Here is a 21,781-nt window from a genome sequence, read left to right on the forward strand (position 1 = left end):
TAGAAAGAAAGGGTTACCTGATAGATGCATGGAAAGCCAATCTGTGAGAAAGCCTGATCCAGTAACCCCACTCTCCAGGACAACCCTACTCTGCTTTAAAGTGGCTCTTGTTCAAATCATTGGGCAGCTGTTGGGGAATTTTGCTCTGAGTGAAGCCTCAAGTAATATTTTCCTCATTTTTTACTGGGTGCACATAAATAGCACCATGAATCAAAGACACTCTATAAAAAGGCAAGAGCAAGACTTGATAGTGGTTTTGAAATGGCTCTGGTGCCCAGTGTGGGGAATCTCCATTAGCAGGACTTTTACCCTTAAATATATTCCTCCTCCCTCCCAGAACCTCCCCAGAACCAGAGGTTCTGGTACACCTGACTCTTCCTCTGTGTGCTCCCTTGAATTAAAAAAAATCCACATGGGGCTTCCCTGGTGGTGCAGTGGTTGAGAGTCCGCCTGCCGATGCAGGGGACACGGGTTCGTGCCCCGGTCCGGGAAGATCCCACATGCCGCGGAGCGGCTGGGCCCGTGAGCCATGGCCGCTGAGCCTGCGCGTCCGGAGCCTGTGCTCCGCAACGGGAGAGGTCACAACAGTGAGAGGCCCGCGTACCGCAAAATAAATAAATAAATAAATAAAGGGATGCTGCCAGATCATATCCTAATAAAAAATAAAATTTAAATTAAAAAAAATAGCCAGGATTTATTGAGGGCTTAGGATGTCAGGCTCCCTTCTGCGTGCTTACATGCATTAATATTTTAAATTCTTACAACCCTATGAAGAAGGTATTATTATTATTACTATTATTGTTGTTATTGTTATCACTATTCCCATGTTACAGAGAAGGAAAATGAGGCACAGGGAGGTGAGAAACAAGCCCAAGGTCACCCAGAGTGACTGGGACTCAGCCACCTGGTTCTGGAGCCTGTGTGTAGTGCTCTAGAGATAAAGATTGTTCTCTCCCATCTGCAAGGGAAGCGGCTCTGATGTGTGTGTATCTTCTCTGGCCTATGCTTCAGGGAGCCTGTGTTCTCCCTCGCCTTTTTCTCTAGGTGTGTTTCCCTGAAATGCGGTTCCCCAGGTGCAGCTTTGCTGCGCAGGTGTGCGCTGGGGGTGCTGCTGTCTGAGTGAAGAGCAGGCAGGGGGCCCAGGAGCCTTGCTCAGCGTGGACGGAAGCAGCAGGGCAGGTGTGCCGATGGCAGGGCAGCGGAGGCTGTGAAGACCCGACGGCGGGACTCTGCTCACTTTCTGAGCACAGAGAGATTTGCACTGATGACCTGGACCTACAGTCGGGACACCTGGAGGTCAGGTGTGCTCACAGAAGACAGACCCAGGAAGACAGCAGTCAGGCCTTCCAGGGAAGGCTGTCCTAAGCCCTGGACCCCCAGGGCCTCCCTCCTCCTGAGACCTTGTCACTCACCCCGTGGTCCCCCACCCTAGTCCTTGAGCTCCAAGAGAGCAGGTCAGCCATCAAGCTCTGTGTCAACTGTGCCTCATAGACAGCCAGCTTTAGAATCTGGGATTTGATGCTGTGTAAGCATCTCCACAGAAAATGCCTTAAATGTGGGATAGATTAGGGGACCATCCATGAAAAACATGGCAGGAGGGTGATCAAGGAGGTCACGCTTTGGTGTGTAGATGTACATGCAGGCTCCCAATGCGACAGGAAGTCCATTCACTACCCGTATACGGTACTTTAACTGATCCCCAAAACAGCCCTTCAGGGTCATTTCTATAGGGGACTAAACCCAAAGGCTACTGGCTCAGGGTCACAAGGAACCCAGGTGAACGCAGGTCTGGCTAACTTCACACCACACCTCCTATATGATAATGAATGAGCTGCAGTACCTCTTCTAGTGGTTTCTGGATACAGATGATAAACAGCAGATCCAGAGAAGAGGACTTGTGTGCAGGTGATTTAGTACAGGTGTGCCCAGTGAGACCACCTGGGACGTGGGGACACAGAGCAGGGAAAGGAAGGAAGACAGGCAAGGGTGCATTTCAGCAAAGGTCCCCAAGAAGGCAGCGCCAGCCTGATCCTGCAGGGGACTCTGGAGGGTGAGCTACATCTCAGTCTGTCCCATCGTGAGACGGGAGATGGGCTTCTGTATCCCTGCACTAATACTCACTGGTTCATGGCAGGGGTTGGGTGGGGAGGGGATGGGGGACAGTGGGCTTCAAACTCCCAGGCAAGTTCAGATCTTGGGAAGAGTGCTTCTGGGAGCCTGGGGCGGTCATCCAAAGCAAAGTCCCAGGTGCAGGTACTGAGAGCAAAGGGGCAGGAGAAGCACCCAAATTGGGGAGGGGCACGTGCTGTGTGTGTACAGGTAGTGAAGAGGATGTTCAGACAGGGAATGAGCAATTCTGCCAGGGGCAAGGGACCACCCTTGGAGAACCGGCATAAATCCTTTCTGCCAGCCTAGTGGACTAGCGGGGTGAAAGGGTGAGGAAGGGAGGGATAGGTATGAAAAGCAAAAGCAGAGGCAGAGAGGCATGAGCCATGGTACAAGAGAAAGAAGAAAGCTTCCCAAAGGAGAACCTTGGAGGTCAAGCAGACTTTAAGATTTGATCTCAAGGACAAAGGATAGGCAACAATTCTGACTTGGACCCCCAGGGAGCTGGGTCACTGGACCAGCTGGCAGAGCAGATTCCCAGCTTACACTGGGAGTCCAAGGTGAGGGGCCCTGGCTTCGGTGTTTCTCAGTTGACTGCTGCGAGGACCAGAGGGGAGAGCATCCTTCAAGCCTGGGCTCACCCAGGCACATCCTTCCTGACAGCCCTGAGCAGCACTCTCCTCCGGCCCCAGGTGGGCACTCAGAGCCTGGGAGCTGGAGTGTTTTACCTGCTTAATATTCTCCATGAAAACAAGCATATTTGATATGTAGGGGTACTTTAATGGACCCTGAAAAGAAGTTAGTTTGATTCATTTGAAGAATAAATGTCTCTCCCCACCCCTTAACACGGTGAAACTCATAAAAGCTTCTGCTTAATGGAAAGGGAAATTACCTCTCAAAACATTACTAAAACTAATCATGGCAATTTTTACATGTTTCCACAATTCAATGCTCATCCTTTCTCCTGCTTGGATGAGCGGTGACTAGCAGATGCCCATTTGTGCCAAATCACCTAGCACAGCCTCCATTGGCTTAAGCAGTATCCCTCCCCCTCCCCCTATTTTCCCTTAAGTGATCATCCCTCTAAGGGAAAATAATATTTTTTTAACATCTCCAGGTAGGAAGGACTGCAAAACCTATTAAATAGCATCATTTTGGTGGAAGGAAACAGCCAAGGCTAAGTATCCATAACATTCATTCACAGATGCAGACATGCCAATTACCTGTAACCCTGAACTCAGAAGAAAAGAGAGAACAAATCTGTGAGACCCACAAAATGTAAGCCTTTGAAGCAAGCAGAATCACATTTTTTTTAAATTTCTTACTTCTGGTTTCTCTTCCTGGAATACCTTAACCTTTATATTTTCATTGACCATCATTCATCTCTGTACCTCTTGGCACCCAGGACTTCAGCTTATAGGAGGAATCTGAAAAGTTTTGGAACAGCCCAGGGATATCCTGGTGTCAGTGAAGCATTAGAGGATCACCTACAATTTATACTTTTCTATTTGGGGTGATGACCAAGACCCAGTGGCCTTTAGAGTCGTACTGACCACTGGCCCGAATCACCCACTCTTCCACATCTACAGAGAAGTAGCTCCCTTTATGCCCGGCATCAAGTGCCATGAGCAGATGTGATGCACTGTTACAGTTGGGGTACAGTCACCTGTTCACACACATGACATGTCCCTTCTGTAATGTGGTGATCTTTCTAGAATGCCCAGGGGAGGACTGCTCTTACCTGGTGCAAGCTCACAGCCTGTCCTAGTCTATTCTACAAGATATGTCGCTACCTCAGACACGAAGGAACTATCCATTTACCACAGAAACCTTTCCCAAGTCACCTTTTTAAAAAGTACAGAAGAAAAGAAAACACCATAGTATACAGGTTATGGCTACATTTCACATGGGGAGTTACTATTTTTCTTATTCACAGAATCAAATTAAATCATTGGAAAACCCAATGACAAAGTATTTCCCAACTAGAGAAGCAGAATCCAAATCACCTACACAGTTGAAACACATTTCCATATCATATGGCTACCAGAGAACAGATATATTTAAAAAGAGAGTAAGACTGTATAATTCTGCCCCTTAATTTGTGCAGCAACATCTTGTGCTTGAACAGCATTGGATTTATGTCTTCCGAGTGCTTTCATTTCATCTGGCTGTGCCTCTGAGACGAAATCAATCTGCTCAACATGGCACATCATGGTCTCCAAACCTGGCTGCCAAGGTTTCTCTTCTCATTTTGTCCCCATCCTTATCACCTGCCACGCCAGATCTCTCGTCATCCCAAGAACACCTTTCCTCAGGTCACAGGGATATCGGGGCCTGGTACCTCTGCTGAGAACATCCTTCCCTTCCTTTGCCTGCACGGCCAACTCATGCTCACCCTTCCAGCTCTCATTGTCTCAAATGAGCTGTGTCTGCTTCCACCTCTACTGTATTTGTTAGTGTGAAACTTCTATCTCCCCAGGAAGACTGTGGGTGCCTCCAGAGCAGGAAGGAATCTTCTCGTCCCCAGGGATGTGTTCCATGGGACCAGCCTGGGGCAGATGCTACTAAGTAAACAACTACTGAATGCATAATAGCATCACTTACTCTTGCTAGTGGTTATTGTGGGCTTACTGTATGCCAGGACCATTCTAGTCATTTCCTTGCATAATTCATTCAAACCTTAACATAAACCTATGAAGTAGGGACCTCCTACCAGCCCCACTTTATAGATGAAGAACCCAAAAAACCAAATTGGCTAAAATAACTTTCCTAAATCCACATGGCTGAGAAGAGTCGGAAGCAGGATTTGAACCCAGAAATTTCTGAATGTGTGTCCTGCACCAATCCTGAATTCTGCCTCTTTAGACAGAGAAAGCTTTTCCTATTTCTGTTTTAGAGATAAATGCAACCAAAAAAACAAATTAAATGATTTGTCCCAATAAGATCACTCAACTAATAAGTGTCAACGACATCAAGTGTTTTGACTCCTTCTGGTGATTTCTCAATATATCAGTACTCGACTAAACATATATATTTTTTTCTTTTTTACTGAGAACTACATGCAGGTAACAGGAAATATGTCTGGGTGACTGGATGTAAATATGACTGCCGAAACATTCTCCCTTTGCTGTACATACAGAAGTTGCTCCGTGAAGGTTTGGAGACTATTCCACTCCTGCCTTGAAGCTGGACTGGCCTTGCAATTGGCCTTGACCAATGGAATGTGGAGGACAGACCCTGTGCCATTTCCCAGCCTAGCCCTTAAGAGACCTGGAATCTTCCACTTTCTTTCCCTTGGTGACCTGAGCTACCATAGAAGAAGTTGGACACCCAACTGGAGACAGTTGGACCGTTCCCTTAGGCAGTTCAGCCACCTCAACTGGGGGATCAGATGTGTGTGAAGACACGTTTGATATTATGATCGTGGGTAACCTGTCCTCCACTGAGATCCCAGCTGAAAGCAGTGCACAAATGGCCTGGCTGAACCCAGCCAACTCAAAACATCAAGAATAAATTGTTGTTTTGAACCACTAAGCTTCGGAGTGCTTTGTAATCATGCAATGTCTAACTGAAAACACTAAAATTGGAAAATTCACCTTGAGGAAGAAATCGCAAACACTATCTATTCCTCACCCATGGAGCCATCCCTATTGTAATTACTGCTGACCTCCATATAGGCCTTCTGTTCTAAATATCATACTCATGTTAACTCAAGGGCCTACCAAGTGGACCACAATTATCCCCATCTCAAACTAGACCAAAGAAGAAAATAGCCTTTTTTTCCCCAAACTGAATTTCATTTTTCTTTTTTTTTTGTCTCTGTGCAGCACCAGCAGGAGTTCTCCTTTCCCCAAGCTGCTTGCTGGGCTCTGCCAGCTGTTGGACGCCCAGCAGTCCTCTGATCCTCACAGCTGGGCCTCTCAGCTCCAAGAGACAGCTCAGCCAGAGACAGGGACTGAGCTCTTGAGCTACACAGTCACGAGAAGAAGCAGAGTCCTTTGTCGGGGACCTGGGGATGGCATCCATCAAGTCAGCTAGGCATTAGTCCCACCTGACTTCCAGGTCCAGCCTTGTCCCTGAGACCAGAACCCAGCTTCAAACCCCTGATCAGGTGACCACTCACACGTCCGACTGATTGGACACTTACTTTGTGCCAGTTCCTAACCTGGGACATTTACCTTAATAATCTCTGTAAAATATGAAACGCCCTTTTCATTTATAATCTCCAAGACGCACAACCATATAAAATCTATGGGATGCAGCAAAAGCAGTTCTTAGAGGAAAGTTCATAGTGATACAAGCCTTCTTTAAGAAACAAGAAGAATCTCAAATAAACAACCTAACCCTCCACCTAAAAGAATTAGAAAAAGAAGAACAAACAAAACCTAAAGTCAGCAGAAGGAAGGAGATAATAAAGATCAGAGAGGAAATAAATCAAGATTTAAGAAACAGCCGAAAAAGAATCGGTAAAACCAAGAACAGGTTCTTTGAAAGGGTAAACAAAATTGACAAACCTCTGGCCAGGCTCACCAAGAAGAAAAGAGAGAGGACCCAAATAAACAAAATTAGAGCTACAATGTCTAAGACAAAGCCCTACAGAGGATGGATATTTATCTTCATGTTTCAGGTGAGGAAATGAAGCTCAAGTTGTTAACGCCTGGGATCACATGACTAGTTCCTGCAAGATTGGGGGTCAAATCTTCTACTTTCTCATTCACCACCATGAACCTTCTTCTGGCAGAAGCTGGGCTGGGGGAGGGGCAGGACACAGGTGGTAGCACAGTGGGGAACTGCAGGCGTCCTGAGTGCACATAGGAGAGGGAGTGACCACCAGTCGTAGATGCCTGATTTACTTCCTGGAGAGAGGAGTAGAGTGAAGAGTGGAAGAGAAGGACCTCCCTGGAAATGTGGAGCCTTGACTACTACTTAATGCTTGACCCTTTCCAGAGTCAGGGGAGGAGCCGGTGGTCTCCGGTATCTTCCTCTTTCTGTATCACAGGCTTGAGACAACCTGTTGCCCATAAACCATGAGCCTCCCCTGATTGCCCCTTGCATGGTCCAAGTAGCCTACTCTGCCCCGAATCTCCCACTCCTCCTCCCAGGTGGAGCTAAACAGGTCACCACATCTACACTCCCACTTTGTGGTTATTCAACTGCACGCAGTTTTACTCACCATAATATCACTGTCAACAATGGGGTGGTCTAATTGCCAGGGCAACTCCAGATGAATTTTTGGAAGTGTAGCGATGACTGGACCTCTTACTCTGCTGGATTTGATTTCTATAATATTCTTGGCTACCTTGTACAGTGAAAGTTAAGCAGATTTTACCTAGTTCTGTCTTTTTATCTCCATACTTCCGCTTCCATCCCGAAGTGTTTCTTCTTCTTCTTCAGGTCTGGCTGATCTAAACATTCGCCCAAATTTACTAATGAAAATATTTCTGTTAGAATATAATCTTGATGCCTAGCCTTATTTTTTATGTAATAAGTTCTATATTTCGGACTCAACACTATTACACTGAAACTGCTGGGAGCCCTGGATACCTACTAATACTCCAGCTTCTCCAAGGTTAGAACCTGGATTGTTCTTGGCAATCCTTCTTCCCTAGGAGTGTTGCATTGACTCCTTGTTGTGCACAGAAAGTGCTACCACGCCTGCCTGCTGACTCAGTCCCCTATACCTAGATGATTATCAAATTCTCTTAAACAACAGGTTTCTTTTTACCTATCTTCTGGATGCCATTTCCCTTCCTCTTCCTCCCTGACTTGACTTTAGTCAACCTCCACAGCCAGGTTTATCCTCAGATGCCAGCTGCTCCTGGGAGAGTGTTTGTTTGTTTGTTTTTTCCTTCAGCCAGGTCCCCCTTGCAATAACGTACACACATGGCCAAAGCAACAGTGGGTCTCCATTTCCAAAACCCACTCATTCAACATTCAACAATGATTTACTGAGTGCCTTTATGTATCTAGCACTCTGCTAAGCCCTGGCTTACAGTGATAAATGAAGGCTTACCAGCGGGGAACAAGTGCCCCACTGCCATCCTCCTGCTCACCTGTCTGCCCAAGGATGGAGGCACTCAGTCTGTGGGGGATCCTTGAGGACACCTTCAAGGTCACTCGGATCTGATAATACCTAAGAAAAGAACAGAGGACAGGCTGCTGAATATCAGATTTCTTATTGTTGGCTGCTGCTAAAAATACCTAGACTTAATCCTAAAGATTGTAGGGAACCAGGAAAGTTTCTGGAAGATGTGCATGATCATTAGCATCAAAGAGAGATTTATTTTGTTAGCATAGTTGGAAAGGGATGGGATGGGCAAAGCTGAAGACACCTGAGATCATATGAAACACATAAGAGGTTGGTAGTGACGGAAATAGGAAAAAGGAAAAGATAGGTCATATGGCACAGGTACATTAGCGGTGTGATTTTTCTTCAGTCAAAAAAGACCATTTTACAGAAAAATAGGAAGTTTAATGCATGGTGGACAATCCATACACAAATTGAACTGCTATCATGTTGCAACACAGACAAACATTTCCTTTAGAAACACGGCAGCTGAACTGCTAATCCTGGGGATATTGACAAACATTTTTACCAGTGTATTTCTGTGCCTTTGTTTTTATTATGTCACCCGCATTTCCCGACTCGGTCATTTCAGAATATCGTACAGGTTCTCACACTGTCAGCAAACTCTCTCATCTGTCTTCTTTTGCCACATGTGCAGAAGCACTTTTTGAAGTTCTGTGCTTTGCAATCAATGATCCTTTTGTTTGCAAGCACTTGAGAACATTTCTGGCCTCATAATTGTTCTCCCCTTCCACTGATTTCAAACCCATTGTGTAATAGAACACGAATAAAACAAAGTGAAATAGAAGGAAAATAGACCATGAACACATCAGTCTCTCATGGCTCATTGAACTCACAGCTGGGAGCTATTTTGCTGTGGACTCTGTTGCACTGTGAATACGCTTGGAGAATGTTTATGTTGACATGTCTATGTGTATATGGTGATCCAAGGAGATGTAGAGCAAAGAGCACTGGCACTGCACTTATGTAGCTTGGGTGACATCATTTGAGAGCTGTGTGACTTTGACTACATCACACAACTTCTCTGAACTTGTTCTTGTATCTGTAGAATGAGGATTTTAAAAAAAAAGAAAAGAAAAGAAAAAAAGGGACTTGTCATGACTTCTGCTTCCAGGAAAAATGGAGTAGACATACTTTTTTCTATTCCCACTGAGTACAGCTAAAAACTCTAGACAGTATATAGAAAACAAACAAAAGAAGATTCTTAAAGGTGAAAAAGAAAGCAAACAGTCTAGGGACCTCAAGGTCCAAGGAAAGACATGATGGTGAGTTTTCTGCATTTTCTTTTTTGCCTCATATACCACATATATCTCTCCCTGTAGCTCATCTTTTAATCCCCTCTGTAACACATTTTACAGAACAAAAGTTTTTAATCTTGATGAACTTGAATTTATCCATTTTTTTAATGGATCATGCTTTTAGTGTCCAGTTTAAAAAAACTCTCTGCTTAGCTCTGGATCCCAAAGCTTTCCTCTATTTGTTTTTCCTAAAAGTTTTATATTTTGCATTTAAGTCTGTGATTGACTTTGAGTTAATTTTTATATGAGGACTGTGATTTAAGTTGAATTTTTGTTTTGTTTTCTTTTGGCCTGTGGATGTCCAGTTGCTTCAGGACCATTTATTGGAAAGGCTTTACAGAATTGCTTTTGAAACTTTGTAAAAGATCTCTTGGGGATATCTGTGCCTTTGTGACTGCTATGTCGGGGTAGAGATCCAGGCTCCCCAGAGGGTCTCCACGTAAACCAGGCTAGGTGGAGTTCTCGTCACCACCCACTAGTAGTGAAAATCTAGCTCCCTACTGGACACCTGCTCTTGCCAGGTTGGGGGAAGGTGTGGCTTGTTACAGCTTGGCAGTGGTGGACATCTAGGCTCCCACTTGGCCTTTGCTGGTGTGGGTGGAGGTGAAGCCACTGTTTTTCCTGTGTTGCTTGGCTAGGGTCGAACTACTATTGTCAAAATGTTTCTGTCTTGCTAGGCTGCTTCTTTCCTGGTCCTTTCTCTGGAGAAAGCAGGCTTTTTGGTTGGAGCTTATTTTTGATATTCAAAATGGCCTCTGAGTGTAGAGGTAAAGTCCTGTCTAATGTGTTCCTAAAAGCAAGAAGGCTGTGATGTGCCTCACACAGAAAACAGTGTGCTAGATAGGCTTTGTTCTGGTATGAGTTACACTGCTGTCAGTCATGAGTTCAATGTTAATGAACCAGAACCAGATGAATATATATATATATATATATATATATATATATATATATATATATATATATATGCCTTTACACAGAAACACACCTAAAACAGGCTTATGTATTGATCAATGGATGAAAATGTGACTGGAGGTTCCCAGGAACATAACATATTTGTGCCCTTGTGACTGCTGTGTGGAGGGTAGAGATCCAGGCTCCCCACAGGGTCTCCACATAAGGAAACCATGGCTCATTATACAGAGAACATTTACTACCATCATGAAATTTACAGGGGAAACACAATAATAAATAACCATGGACACCGTCAACTGTGAGAGGGAGGCTGAGGCAGAGTGGAAGGGCCCTGCACTGTCTATAGGATATAGCTGCTACTTAGCAGTAGCTAATTACCACTGTAAAGAAATGTTGGCTATGCAATGCTAGATCTTTCCATTTTTCAAGGGAAGACAGAAATTTGGATTTTCAATAAAACATCTTTAAATTTTTTTTTTTTTTTTTTTGCGGTACGTGGGCCTCTCACTGTTGTGGCCTCTCCCATTGCAGAGCACAGGCTCTGGATGCGTAGGCTCAGCGGCCATGGCTCACGGGCTCAGCTGCTCCGTGGCACGTGGGGTCCTCCCGGACCGGGGCACGAACCTGTGTCCCCTGCATCGGCAGGCAGACTCTCAACCGCTGCGCCACCAGGGAAGCCCAAACATCTTTAAATTTTTAAACGTTGGTTCATAAATCAATGACAATGACAAGAGCAACAGCAAAAACAATTAGCAGCAGCAACCACGGCCACGGTGTTAACAATAAAGCACTGTGTTGACAAGATAAAGCACATTTTCAGGCTAAATCTCCAAGGGCCAATAATTGGCCAACTCTAATTTATATAAATACAAGATGTCACTTTTAGTGTTTCCATAATAAAAGACCAGTGCATTTCAATAATTCCATCATCAAAGGAAGAGGCACAATTGCACCACCAGCAGTTGTAATAGTCGAATGGCTTTTCCTCTCCAAACATAAAATAGGTCAATCATTGCCAGAGGCTATGCATCACTTTTCTATCAGACTGTGTTGGAAGCAGTTGCAGGCATGCTCAAGATTTATTAAGCATCTCTGCACTAGGATCTGTTCTAGGAACTTCCATGTATGCAATCTTGTTTGACACTCCATAAAGCCTTTGTAAAAGAAAGCATCCTCTCAAGTGTCAACCAAAGAAGATGTTGAGTCATTGGAGGTATCTAACTACTTAGCTAAAGTAGTTAAGCTAGCAAAGGGCAACGAGGTTCTAACTCCAGAAATAATACTAATTTGTTTTTGCCTGTTACTTCTCATAGGAATCACATTTTGTTACATAATTATAACACTTTTATAACCAACTCCAGAGCACTGTCTGAATTCTTCCTCTTTAAAAGAACTGGTGCTACTGAACCGTATTTCAAAGAACTAGTCATCTTGCACTTCAGATGCTTTATAGGCATATGTTGAAAGAAATAAGTGTTAATTAGGTTGGTCCATTTGGCTTCTGGCTTGATTACACAGAATGTTTAAACCCCTTTAGCAATTCTCTTTTGTCTGACATGAAGGCCCTGCCAGGTCATAAATTCATAAACCATGTCATATATGATATACATGATACTGTTTGATCCCTTCAGAAAATCTGTGATGCACTTACCATGACTTCCATCTTTAAATTAGAAATCTAACTCTAGAGATGAAGGAATTTGTCCGAGTTCACATATTTGGTAAATAATGTTAGTGCAACTCCTAGAATAACCTTATTGCTTCAAATAGATATCCTTTAACCATCTTAAAGCCACCTTTTTCCAGCTGTGGTGACTCAAGGAAGACACCATGAAGAAGGGAGAAGTTGGCTCAAATCCTTGGATAATGAACAAGTGGTAGGAGAATATGGGGGATAAGTACCAGTCAGAAGGAATGGAGAAGTTAAGACCAGGAAGTGGAAAACTTCAGACAATGTGCTGGTATGTTTGAAGAGTCTAGATTTCCACAGAACCCCTTTTGGGAAGTGATAATAAAACAGTCATCCTCTATTGGCTTCCATCCACTGAACTATGCCCTTTACCTAATGTGGCAGGTAGAATAATGTCCCTTCCAAAGATATCTACACCCTAATCTTCAGAACCTGTGAAAAAAGAATTAAGGTTGCAGATGGAATTACAGTTGCTAATCAACAAAAAAAAGTATTTTAAGTACAATGAGAGCTGTACTTTTCTACACTGTTGGTAGAAATGAAAAATCACAACAGCCTTTCTGGAAAGCAATTCAGCAAGAATCTCAAATATGTTTATTTTCCTTGACTCAATAGTCTTATCCTAGGAATCTAACTTTAAAAGTGTGTGTGTGTGATTGTATAATAATGAAAAATCAGAACAACAAAGAAATAGTTAAATAAATGGCTGTGCACTCATATGATGACATGTTAGATAGCCAATAAAAATTATGATTTTGAAGAATACTTAATAATGGAAAAATGTTCAACACAAAATTTTTAAATGGGAATATCCCCATTGATTTTTCTGATATGTTGTTTAAAAGTTAAAATAATGCCAATAAGTGGATCAACAAAGTTTTAATACGTTTAAAAAAAGAAATGAGGAGATTATTCTGGATTACCTGGGTGTGCCCAATGTATTCACCAGGCTTCTTCTAAGTGAAAGACAGAAGCAGAAAAGAGAGTGACCAAGCAATGCAACGTGAGAAAGACTCTATCGTCCATTGCTGGCTGGGAAGAGGGAAGGGGCCACCAGCCAAGGAATGTGGGCAGCCTGTAGGAGCTGGAAAAGATAAGGACACAGAATCTCCCCTGGAGCCTCCACAAAGGAATGCAGTCCTGCCAACATTCTGATTTTAGCCCAGGGAGACTCATTTCAGACTTCTGACCTCCAGAACTGTTAGATAATAAATTTGCGTTGTGTTAAGCCACTACGTTTGTGTCAATGTATTACAGCAGTAATAGTAAATTAATGCATGGAGGCTTTCAAATTCCCTCCTCACGACAAAGTAGACAGGAATGGTTATCCCTATGCTAACAATAGACAAACTATAACTCAGAAAGGTTAATTAATTTTCCTATAGGCAAACAGCTAGTTCATGGGAAGTTTAGGGATTAAAATGCAGGACCATTTGACTAAAATCAAGCTCTTATTTTGGGGGAGGCAAAGCCTGGTGTTTCAACCTTCATAAGCTCGCCTCAATTTCCCCATCATCTTTTTATCCCCAGAAGCCCAACCCTACTCATTCTGATCACTAATGTATTTCCCCCTGTTTTCTCAAAAACACAGTGAGAACAAGAATGATACTTTTCACTCCTGTGTCCCTTAGAGCTCTTACTAAGAGCTCTGTACTAAGGAGAGAAAAGCATCTCATAAACATTAGTTCTCAGTTGATTATAGAGATACCCATCACCACCAGCTGCTGAAGGAGAAGCCACACCCTATTCATCTTTGTATTTCCAGTAACTTTGTATTTCCAGCAACATGGTGCTGACACACAGTTGACATACATTTAGTGCCAGAGGAATGGATGAATGGATGAAAATTCCAATAACAGGAATTCCCTCAAACCACGGGTATATACAATCCAATCCCAACATCTAAAACTGTGTGAGTGACTCAGAACCCACAAGCAATTCTTTTAATACTAATAAAACTAGAAATCCTATTCTATAATGGGAATACAGAGATCTATGGCATTTTGTCATAACCACTTTTCTATCAGACATATTATGAAACCACCACTCTGGGACCCAGGGACATTTGACATGACCTAAAATACAAATCACTGTGTTTGTGGAAAGGTCAACACAGAGTCTGGAGTCAAAACGCCTAGGATCCAGAGCCCAGCAGGCAATCATGGGTGATGACACCTGTAATGACCTCACAGAACTGTCATGAGGTATGTACAGGGCAGTGCATGGAAAGCCCTGGGTATGATTCTCAGCCCCCATATTCCATTAAAGATAAAATACTGGTGTTACTATTACCTAAGATGTATGTGAAATAGACATCCTCCCCCAAACACCATCCCTATGTATCCTCCAACCTCACAGCTGGGGTGAAACTGGGGGAAAGGTGAGGGTCTGGGTGGGACAAGGTATAGAGATGCCTGGGGCACATACTGCATGATAATACAAAATGGCGGACACAAGATGTAGTGCTCTACTATGATACGGCTTTGTCCATATGTTTGGAAAACATCATCTTTCTTTGAGTCTTCAGAGGCACTATAGCACAGTGGTTAAAAATGTGAATTCTTAAACTCTGCCTGTTAAAGGCTGTGTAACCCAACCTGAAAGTGGAAGACCCACTGATCTTGGGGTGAAACTCTCTGGCCTAGCAGGGAAACAAAGGAAGTCTTGTCAGTAAGAGAGGCTTGATGTTCCAAAAAATTAACAACAACAGTAAAAAATAAAAGACCCAGGAAATGACCAATATATTTTCACTACAGACTCATAGACTAATTCATCTGTTCTCACAGTATCCACCCACCACAACAGGACTACAATCCATTTGTTGGAATTTACTGGCTTTGGTAGCAAATAATGAGATACTTTTTCAAGGAAAGTCCACTTTAATATTTTAGCAAAATTTGTCTGGATACTTCAACAGCATCAAAACAACGATTATAGGGCTTCCCTGGTGGCGCAGTGATTGAGAGTCCGCCTGCCAATGCAGGGGACGCGGGTTCGTGCCCCGGTCCGGAAAGATCCCACATGCCGCGGAGCGGCTGGGCCCGTGAGCCATGGCCGCTGAGCCTGCGCGTCCGGAGCCTGTGCTCCACAACGGGAGAGGCCACAACAGTGAGAGGCCCCACGTACCACAATAAAAAAAAAAAAAAAAACGATTATAATAATTCAGTCAGATTCCACTGATGTTTACTCTGAGTGCCCTCCTCATTCCTGTATCCTCATCTCCCTGCTGATCCAGAAGGGTCTGGTAATCATACTGTGAACTGTCTGCTAAGCATCCATAATTCCCTCCTTCCTTACAAAAAATAAATAAATAAATAACCGACTTTGTCAGGGGAAACAGTGTGCCTACTCAAAAATACTCTCCCTCTGGAGTCCCTTGCAGCCAGGAGAGATCTTAAGATCCTGTCCTGGTTATGGAGAGAAAAGCATACATTGTCAGATGGAGCAAACCAGAAAGTTTGGAAGAAGAAGCCTCAGGTTTATGACCTTTGGGTTGTGTGTCCCTTCTCTGACTTTGTCTTCTGACTTGGCACAGACAGAAAACAGTAGTGGATGTTAAAGCAGCCATCTTTCAGCTGTGGGGACGAAAGCCGTGTGGAAAGGATGGTAGATCAGAAACATAAAAGTCTGCATCCCTGGTGTCACAGTGGCACAGTGATGCTGTCTGCATCTGGGCTTCTTGTGACACCCTGTGGTATTTAAGTCAGGGTTGGTCACATGTCTGAAGCCAAACACAATCTTTCCTGATGGAATCTGATTCCAGACCGTCCTGGGGCCATATTTTCTATGGGGGAAAACTCAGAAGACGTGACAGAGGCAATCTGACTTCTCTCCCTGACTTTCTCTTGGCAGTGGAGAGCTTAGCTTTACCATGCATTAAGCCATTAAAATCTAAGATTCCAGGTTGGACTTTTTAGTAGAAACAAAGCAAATAGTTTTGGTCCACCAGAGTTTAAAGCTACTTCCTGGAGGAAGAGGGATCTCTTTGTGTAGCTGAACCTAACTCACTGTCATTCTCCAACAGGGTGTGTGGACAACACACACACACACACACACACACACACACACACACACACCACTAACGGCACCACTAACTGAGTTGTGGTTACTTAATAAACATGTGTCCAATCAAACTGTTTTTAAATCAAATGTCTACAGAAACCCATTTACAGAGTTATTGCATGTTTAAGTGGCACATCTGCTACCAGGCAGTGGTGTGTCAATACTGCAAAACTTCATGTTCTTTGCCTTCAAGTTGGTAGCTTGAAATTGGCCATGATGGGTACATATGCATCAGGGAAACTGACCACTGTTTCGACTCTTTTTTCCTTTGGAGCCAGTTTTTTTTTTTTTTTTTTTTTTTTTTTTTGCGGTACGCGGGCCTCTCACCATTGCGGCCTCTCCCGTTGCGGAGCACAGGCTCTGGACGCGCAGGCTCAGCGGCCGTGGCTCACAGGCCCAGCCGCTCCGCAGCATGTGGGATCTTCCCAGACCGGGGCACGAACTCGTGTCCCCTGCATCAGCAGGCGGACTCTCAACCACTGCGCCACCAGAGAAGCCCCTGGAGCCAGTTTTAAACGTTCATCAGCACACCACTGTGGCCCCCTCCTCTGGGTACCATCACCACTCCATTCTTTTAAAGAAAGGGAATCTGAAACCTGAACAGAGTAAATAAGCGGGCAATGTGGAAAAATTCCAAGAAAGTCACCGTTGGGTGAGACTCAAACTGCCGAGCCTTCTGGAAAAATCTATCTTACTGCTCAGAGACACCTCAGTGAATAAAGCTATACCAATTAGGTTCCTGGGATAATTCTCCTACGAGCTGGAAGAAGAATGACCTTCACAAGATGGGTGCCCTTTGAATACAGACTTGGAAGTCAGAACGAAATATCTATAATTCCTCCCCTATTTTCACCTCTTCTTATTCACATTAAAAACCAAAACAAAACTACAGCCGCGATAATGATGTTTTTGTGTGACTTAAGGCAATTTAAACTCTCTGAACTTCAGTTTCCTCATTTGCAAAGGGACTATCAGTTCCCTTCTAGAGGTGATATCAAAAGAAATAAAAGCCAAGGTGTGGAGCAACCATGGCCCGCAGTAAATCACGGGCATTATTTTTGCTATTGTTATGTTTACGTAGCAACCCAAATAGGTTCACAAACAAATGCTCCTGTTCATAAAAGCAGCCCACTTAAGGAACTCGAAGCCGCAACACACGTAGCCTAGTTGGAAATGCTATCTATAAAGAATGGGGTTGCAGAGCTGCTGGAACACTGAAACAAACGGGCTTCCCCATCCTGGCGTCTCCCTCTGCTGTTTCATTCACACTGGCTGCGGGACCTGTTGTTCCCACCTGATGAGTCAACCCAGATGGGGGTTCTAACGTGCATGAGTGGACATGTATGTGTCACTGTTACCAGTGCCAGTCTCTGTGTCACCCAGAAAAGCACCACCTGCAGGTAAAATGAAGGTCCCCTCTCGAGAGCCAATGTGGGACGGGATGTCATCAAAGATGCCTGGCACCAGTGCACACTCAACGGGTGTGGGTTCTCTTTGTGACTGGAGGCAGCATTTTATTTTCTTCACATTTGTGTTGCTTGGATTAAATGACGTTGGGTGGAAGCAGGCTTTCAAGCTTCTCACACAGCTTTAAATGACATGGGTGATTTAAAACCGCAGACCAGAAAATCTGCTGTGCCGTATCACACTGGGCCGAGGGTATCTGCAGAGAGAACTTTTCTAATGGGTAAGACCTGATCCAGCAACGAGGTCCAAGATGTCAGAGGCCGGGGGCAGGGTTGGGGAGCAAACACAACTCAGGTCTTTTGTGTACAGGGACCAGAGGCATGGCATGAAAACACGTGGTGGAACCTCAGAGCTCTGGCTTGTACCTCACACAGACCAGGTGTTAAATACCGACTCACCTCTTACGAGGTGCGTGACCTTGAGCAATTCACTTGACCTCTCTGGGCTTTGGTTTCCTCATCTTAAAAATCAATGGTCATGAGGAACAAAGGGGACCCTACAGGGAGGGTGCCGGGCACAGTGCATGAGACGTGGGAAGCACCAATTCCTTTTAAAACTATAATTGTAGGGGCTTCCCTGATGGCGCAGTGGTTGAGAGTCTGCCTGCCGATGAGGGAGACACGGGTTCGTGCCCCAGTCCAGGAGGATCCCACATGCCCCGGAGCGGCTGGGCCCGTGAGCCATGGGCGCTGAGCCTGCGCATCTGAAGCCTGTGCTCCACAACGGGAGAGGCCACAGCAGTGAGAGGCCCGCGTACCACAAAAAAAAAAAAAAAAAAAAAAAAAACTATAATTGTAATTATTAAAATAGTGGCTTATCTAGATGTTGCCATTGGGAAGTAGACTCAGCAAATCGGAAGATGATCCCCAAGCCCACCAAGCTAGTTTGCAGAGTCCACACTAGAACACAAGACTGCTCACTTTGGTCCATTTTCCAACCCATCGTACCGATATATTTGGACATAATCTAATTCTAGGATATATGTTGATATTAAGTGATAATATCTTCTATACATAGATGAGCAAATTATCTTATCATTGCTTTGGATACTCCATAAATATTAACAGTAACAACCACAATATCAGAGCAAGAATAAAGGAAGCAACCCATTCTTACAAGCCAACCTGAGTCAGGTGTTTCACATACAATGTCACGTTCTACCTGGACAGTACTCATAAAAGATGATCATTATCTCCTCCACTATTCCTTTGAGGAAACTGAAGTTCAAAAAAATGAAACTATATACTCATAGACTCACAGCTTATAACTAGTATTAGGATGCAAGCTCACAGCTATATAACTCCAAAGATAATATATATATATATATATATATATATATATTCTTCCAGTTAAGGTCAACTCATATATATACTGGTCACCAGCAAATGTAAGTGGGGTCCAGTGATGACTCATAATAGCATGAAGAGCCCAAACATGAAAAGCCATGCCAGTGATGATAATGGAAAAAGCCACTGCAAGTTTTCTGTACACTTTATTCATATTCTTCCTACTCACTTATGGTCAATTGACCAAAGCCAGGTACAAGGCATCAAAATAGGGGCTGAGGACCCAGAGATGGATGATAAAACAGCCCCTGTCCTCGAGCTTACAGTCTAGCAGAGATGAAAGCCGATTTCACAAACAATAATTCCCATCATAAGGAGGCTCTCAGAGTTTTCGAGAGGATGAGGTAAAGGGCAAGGTTTGCTCAGATTGGGAGATGTTGCTTTCAGTAGGATGCAGGGGTCCATCCAAGGCAGAATTGAATTAAAACTGGTCCTTAAAAGGAGCACAGCATACAGGAGAGACCTCACATGTCGAGAAACAGAAGTGTGAGCCAAGAGTCAAGGCCAGGGTTTCCCTGGTGGCGCAGTGGTGGAGAGTCCGCCTGCCGATGCAGGGGACACGGATTCGTGCCCCAGTCCGGGAAGATCCCACATGCCGCGGAGCGGTTGGGCCCGTGAGCCATGGCCACTGAGCCTGCATGTCCGGAGCCTGTGCTCTGCAACGGGAGAGGCCACAACAGTGAGAGGCCCGCGTACCACAAAAAAAAAAAAAAAAAAAAAAAAAAAAAGAGTCAAGGCCAGTGAAGACAGCACAGTGGCTAGAGCAGAAGGCAGTACCTTGAACGTCACCCATTTTCAGCAGGCCCTCCTTATAATGCTGGTCTCCAGGTAACAAGGCTGGACCCATGTTCCGTAGAATCACAGTGTGCTTCTTTGGTATTAGAGTGCAGGCTTTGACCCAGAGCATGACTGAGATCCTGGCAGACAGGGGTGCTCTATAATGGAATTGTGTTCATGCTGCATATAGCCGCACATGAGTTCACCTGCCTTCTTTAGGCTTTGACCCATTTCACAAGTGTAGGTTAGTACTGATGAAGCTTAGCACCATCTTGGCTCACCCTTGAAGAATGGGTAGGTCTTGGCCATGCCGGGAAGATGCAATGAAATTTTAAGGTGGAAGAGCAGCTTGGAGACCTGCAGAGGGGTGGCTCCTGGAGAGAGCGTATGGGAATAGTGGGGAGCTAAGTGGCTAGAATGCAGGATAGGGAAGGAGGAACTACAAACAGACATTTCCCAAATAATTTACTCTAATATCTGCTACTATATAAACACATGGCCCAAGATACCCCTCCTCCACCACCCAGAGCGTGTAAGTGGCGTGGTTAAAGGTACCAACTGTGAAATCAAACAGAGCTTGGTTTAAGTCCCACATTCATCACCTCCCAGCTGTCTGACCTTAGGAAAGTTACTTGACGTTCCTGAGCTACCATTTCCTCTCTTGTAATGTGTAGATAAACAATTAGACCCAACTCATAGTGCTGCCTGAGGGTGACATAAAAAAAGTTTAGTGCAGCACAACATAAGTCTTTAATAATTACCAGCTGAATTAATGTAATTATTACCATTATTATTTTAATAAAGATAGTTTTGTGGAAGGCATTGTGCTACACTGGGAATGAACAATCTTTGGAGTCCAACCTGGGTGTGAATCCTGGCGCTGCCACCTGCCAGGGGTGTGACATTAGGAAAATCATTTCACCTCTCTGAGCCTCAGTTTCTTCATTGGTCAAAGACGAGTAGCGACACCCCTCTGGTAGGTCTGTTGTAAGAATGAATAAATGTGATAATGTATGAAAGGTGCCTGCACACCATGTGTACTCAGAAAATACAAGATGCTTCAAACATCATTTTGGACGATGTCACCTACTACCCTGCTTCCGGTCTGAAAAAACCCAAGTAACCTGGTGTGAGTCATATATCATGCATGGGCTATAACAAAGGGTAAGTGGGTACTAAACCTGCGTTAAAAACAGCTTGATAGATGATAGATGTATAAACAGAGAGACAAATAAACACACTCGCCAACTGTTCTCAGAAAAAGAATCCCTGACCAGTTTCCAGCCCTTTCCATCAGAATGTGTCTCTTTTGAAAAGACACAGTTGGGCTTCCCTGGTGGCACAGTGGTTAAGAATCCACCTGCCAATGCAGGGGACACGGGTTCGAGCCCTGGTCCTGGAAGATCCCACATGCCACGGATCAACTAAGCCCGTGCACCACAACTACTGAGCCTGCACTCTAGAGCCCGCAAGCCACAACTACTGAGCCCACGTGCCACAACTACTGGAGCCCGTGCGCCTAAGGCCCGTGCTCCGAAACAAGAGAAGCCACCGCAATGAGAAGTCCGCGCACTGCAACGAAGAGTAGCCCCCGCTCGCCGCAGCTAGAGAAAGCCCGTGCACAGCAATGAAGACCCAATGCAGCTAACAATAAACAATTTTTTTTTTTTTTTTGCGGTACGCGAGCCTCTCACTGTTGTGGCCTCTCCCATTGCGGAGCACAGGCTCAGCGGCCATGGCTCACAGGCCCAGCCACTCCGCGGCATGTGGGATCTTCCCGGACCGGGGCACAAACCCGTGTCCCCTGCATCGGCAGGCAGACTCTCAACCACTGCGCCACCAGGGAAGCCCATAATAAAATTTTTTTTAAAAAAAAGAAAAGACATCGTCACCACCTTGGTTAATTGTCTTCCCTCAGCTGCTGTGCCTCTTAATTGCCTTTTGATATAAAAACTAACAGGAGCTTGAAGGCAATCTGGAGATTTCAAGGGATTTCCTTGTCTGCGTAGAGATGTCCATTTCCTCACCCATCAAA

At 44.5% G+C, this 21,781-nt stretch overlaps 1 protein-coding gene across 1 annotated transcript in view; it reads right to left on the reverse strand.

Moving 5' to 3' along the window:
* FAM135B (family with sequence similarity 135 member B) overlaps positions 1 to 21,781 on the reverse strand; it is a 166,827-nt gene that overhangs the window by 119,688 nt on the left and 25,358 nt on the right. The window contains exon 2 of the mRNA XM_060116030.1: positions 8,160 to 8,239. Coding sequence (XP_059972013.1) covers positions 8,160 to 8,239 — 80 coding nt within the window. The remainder of the gene's footprint in view (positions 1 to 8,159; positions 8,240 to 21,781) is intronic.

This window comes from Mesoplodon densirostris, chromosome 13, assembly GCF_025265405.1.
Source record: "Mesoplodon densirostris isolate mMesDen1 chromosome 13, mMesDen1 primary haplotype, whole genome shotgun sequence".
NCBI lineage: Eukaryota > Metazoa > Chordata > Mammalia > Artiodactyla > Ziphiidae > Mesoplodon > Mesoplodon densirostris.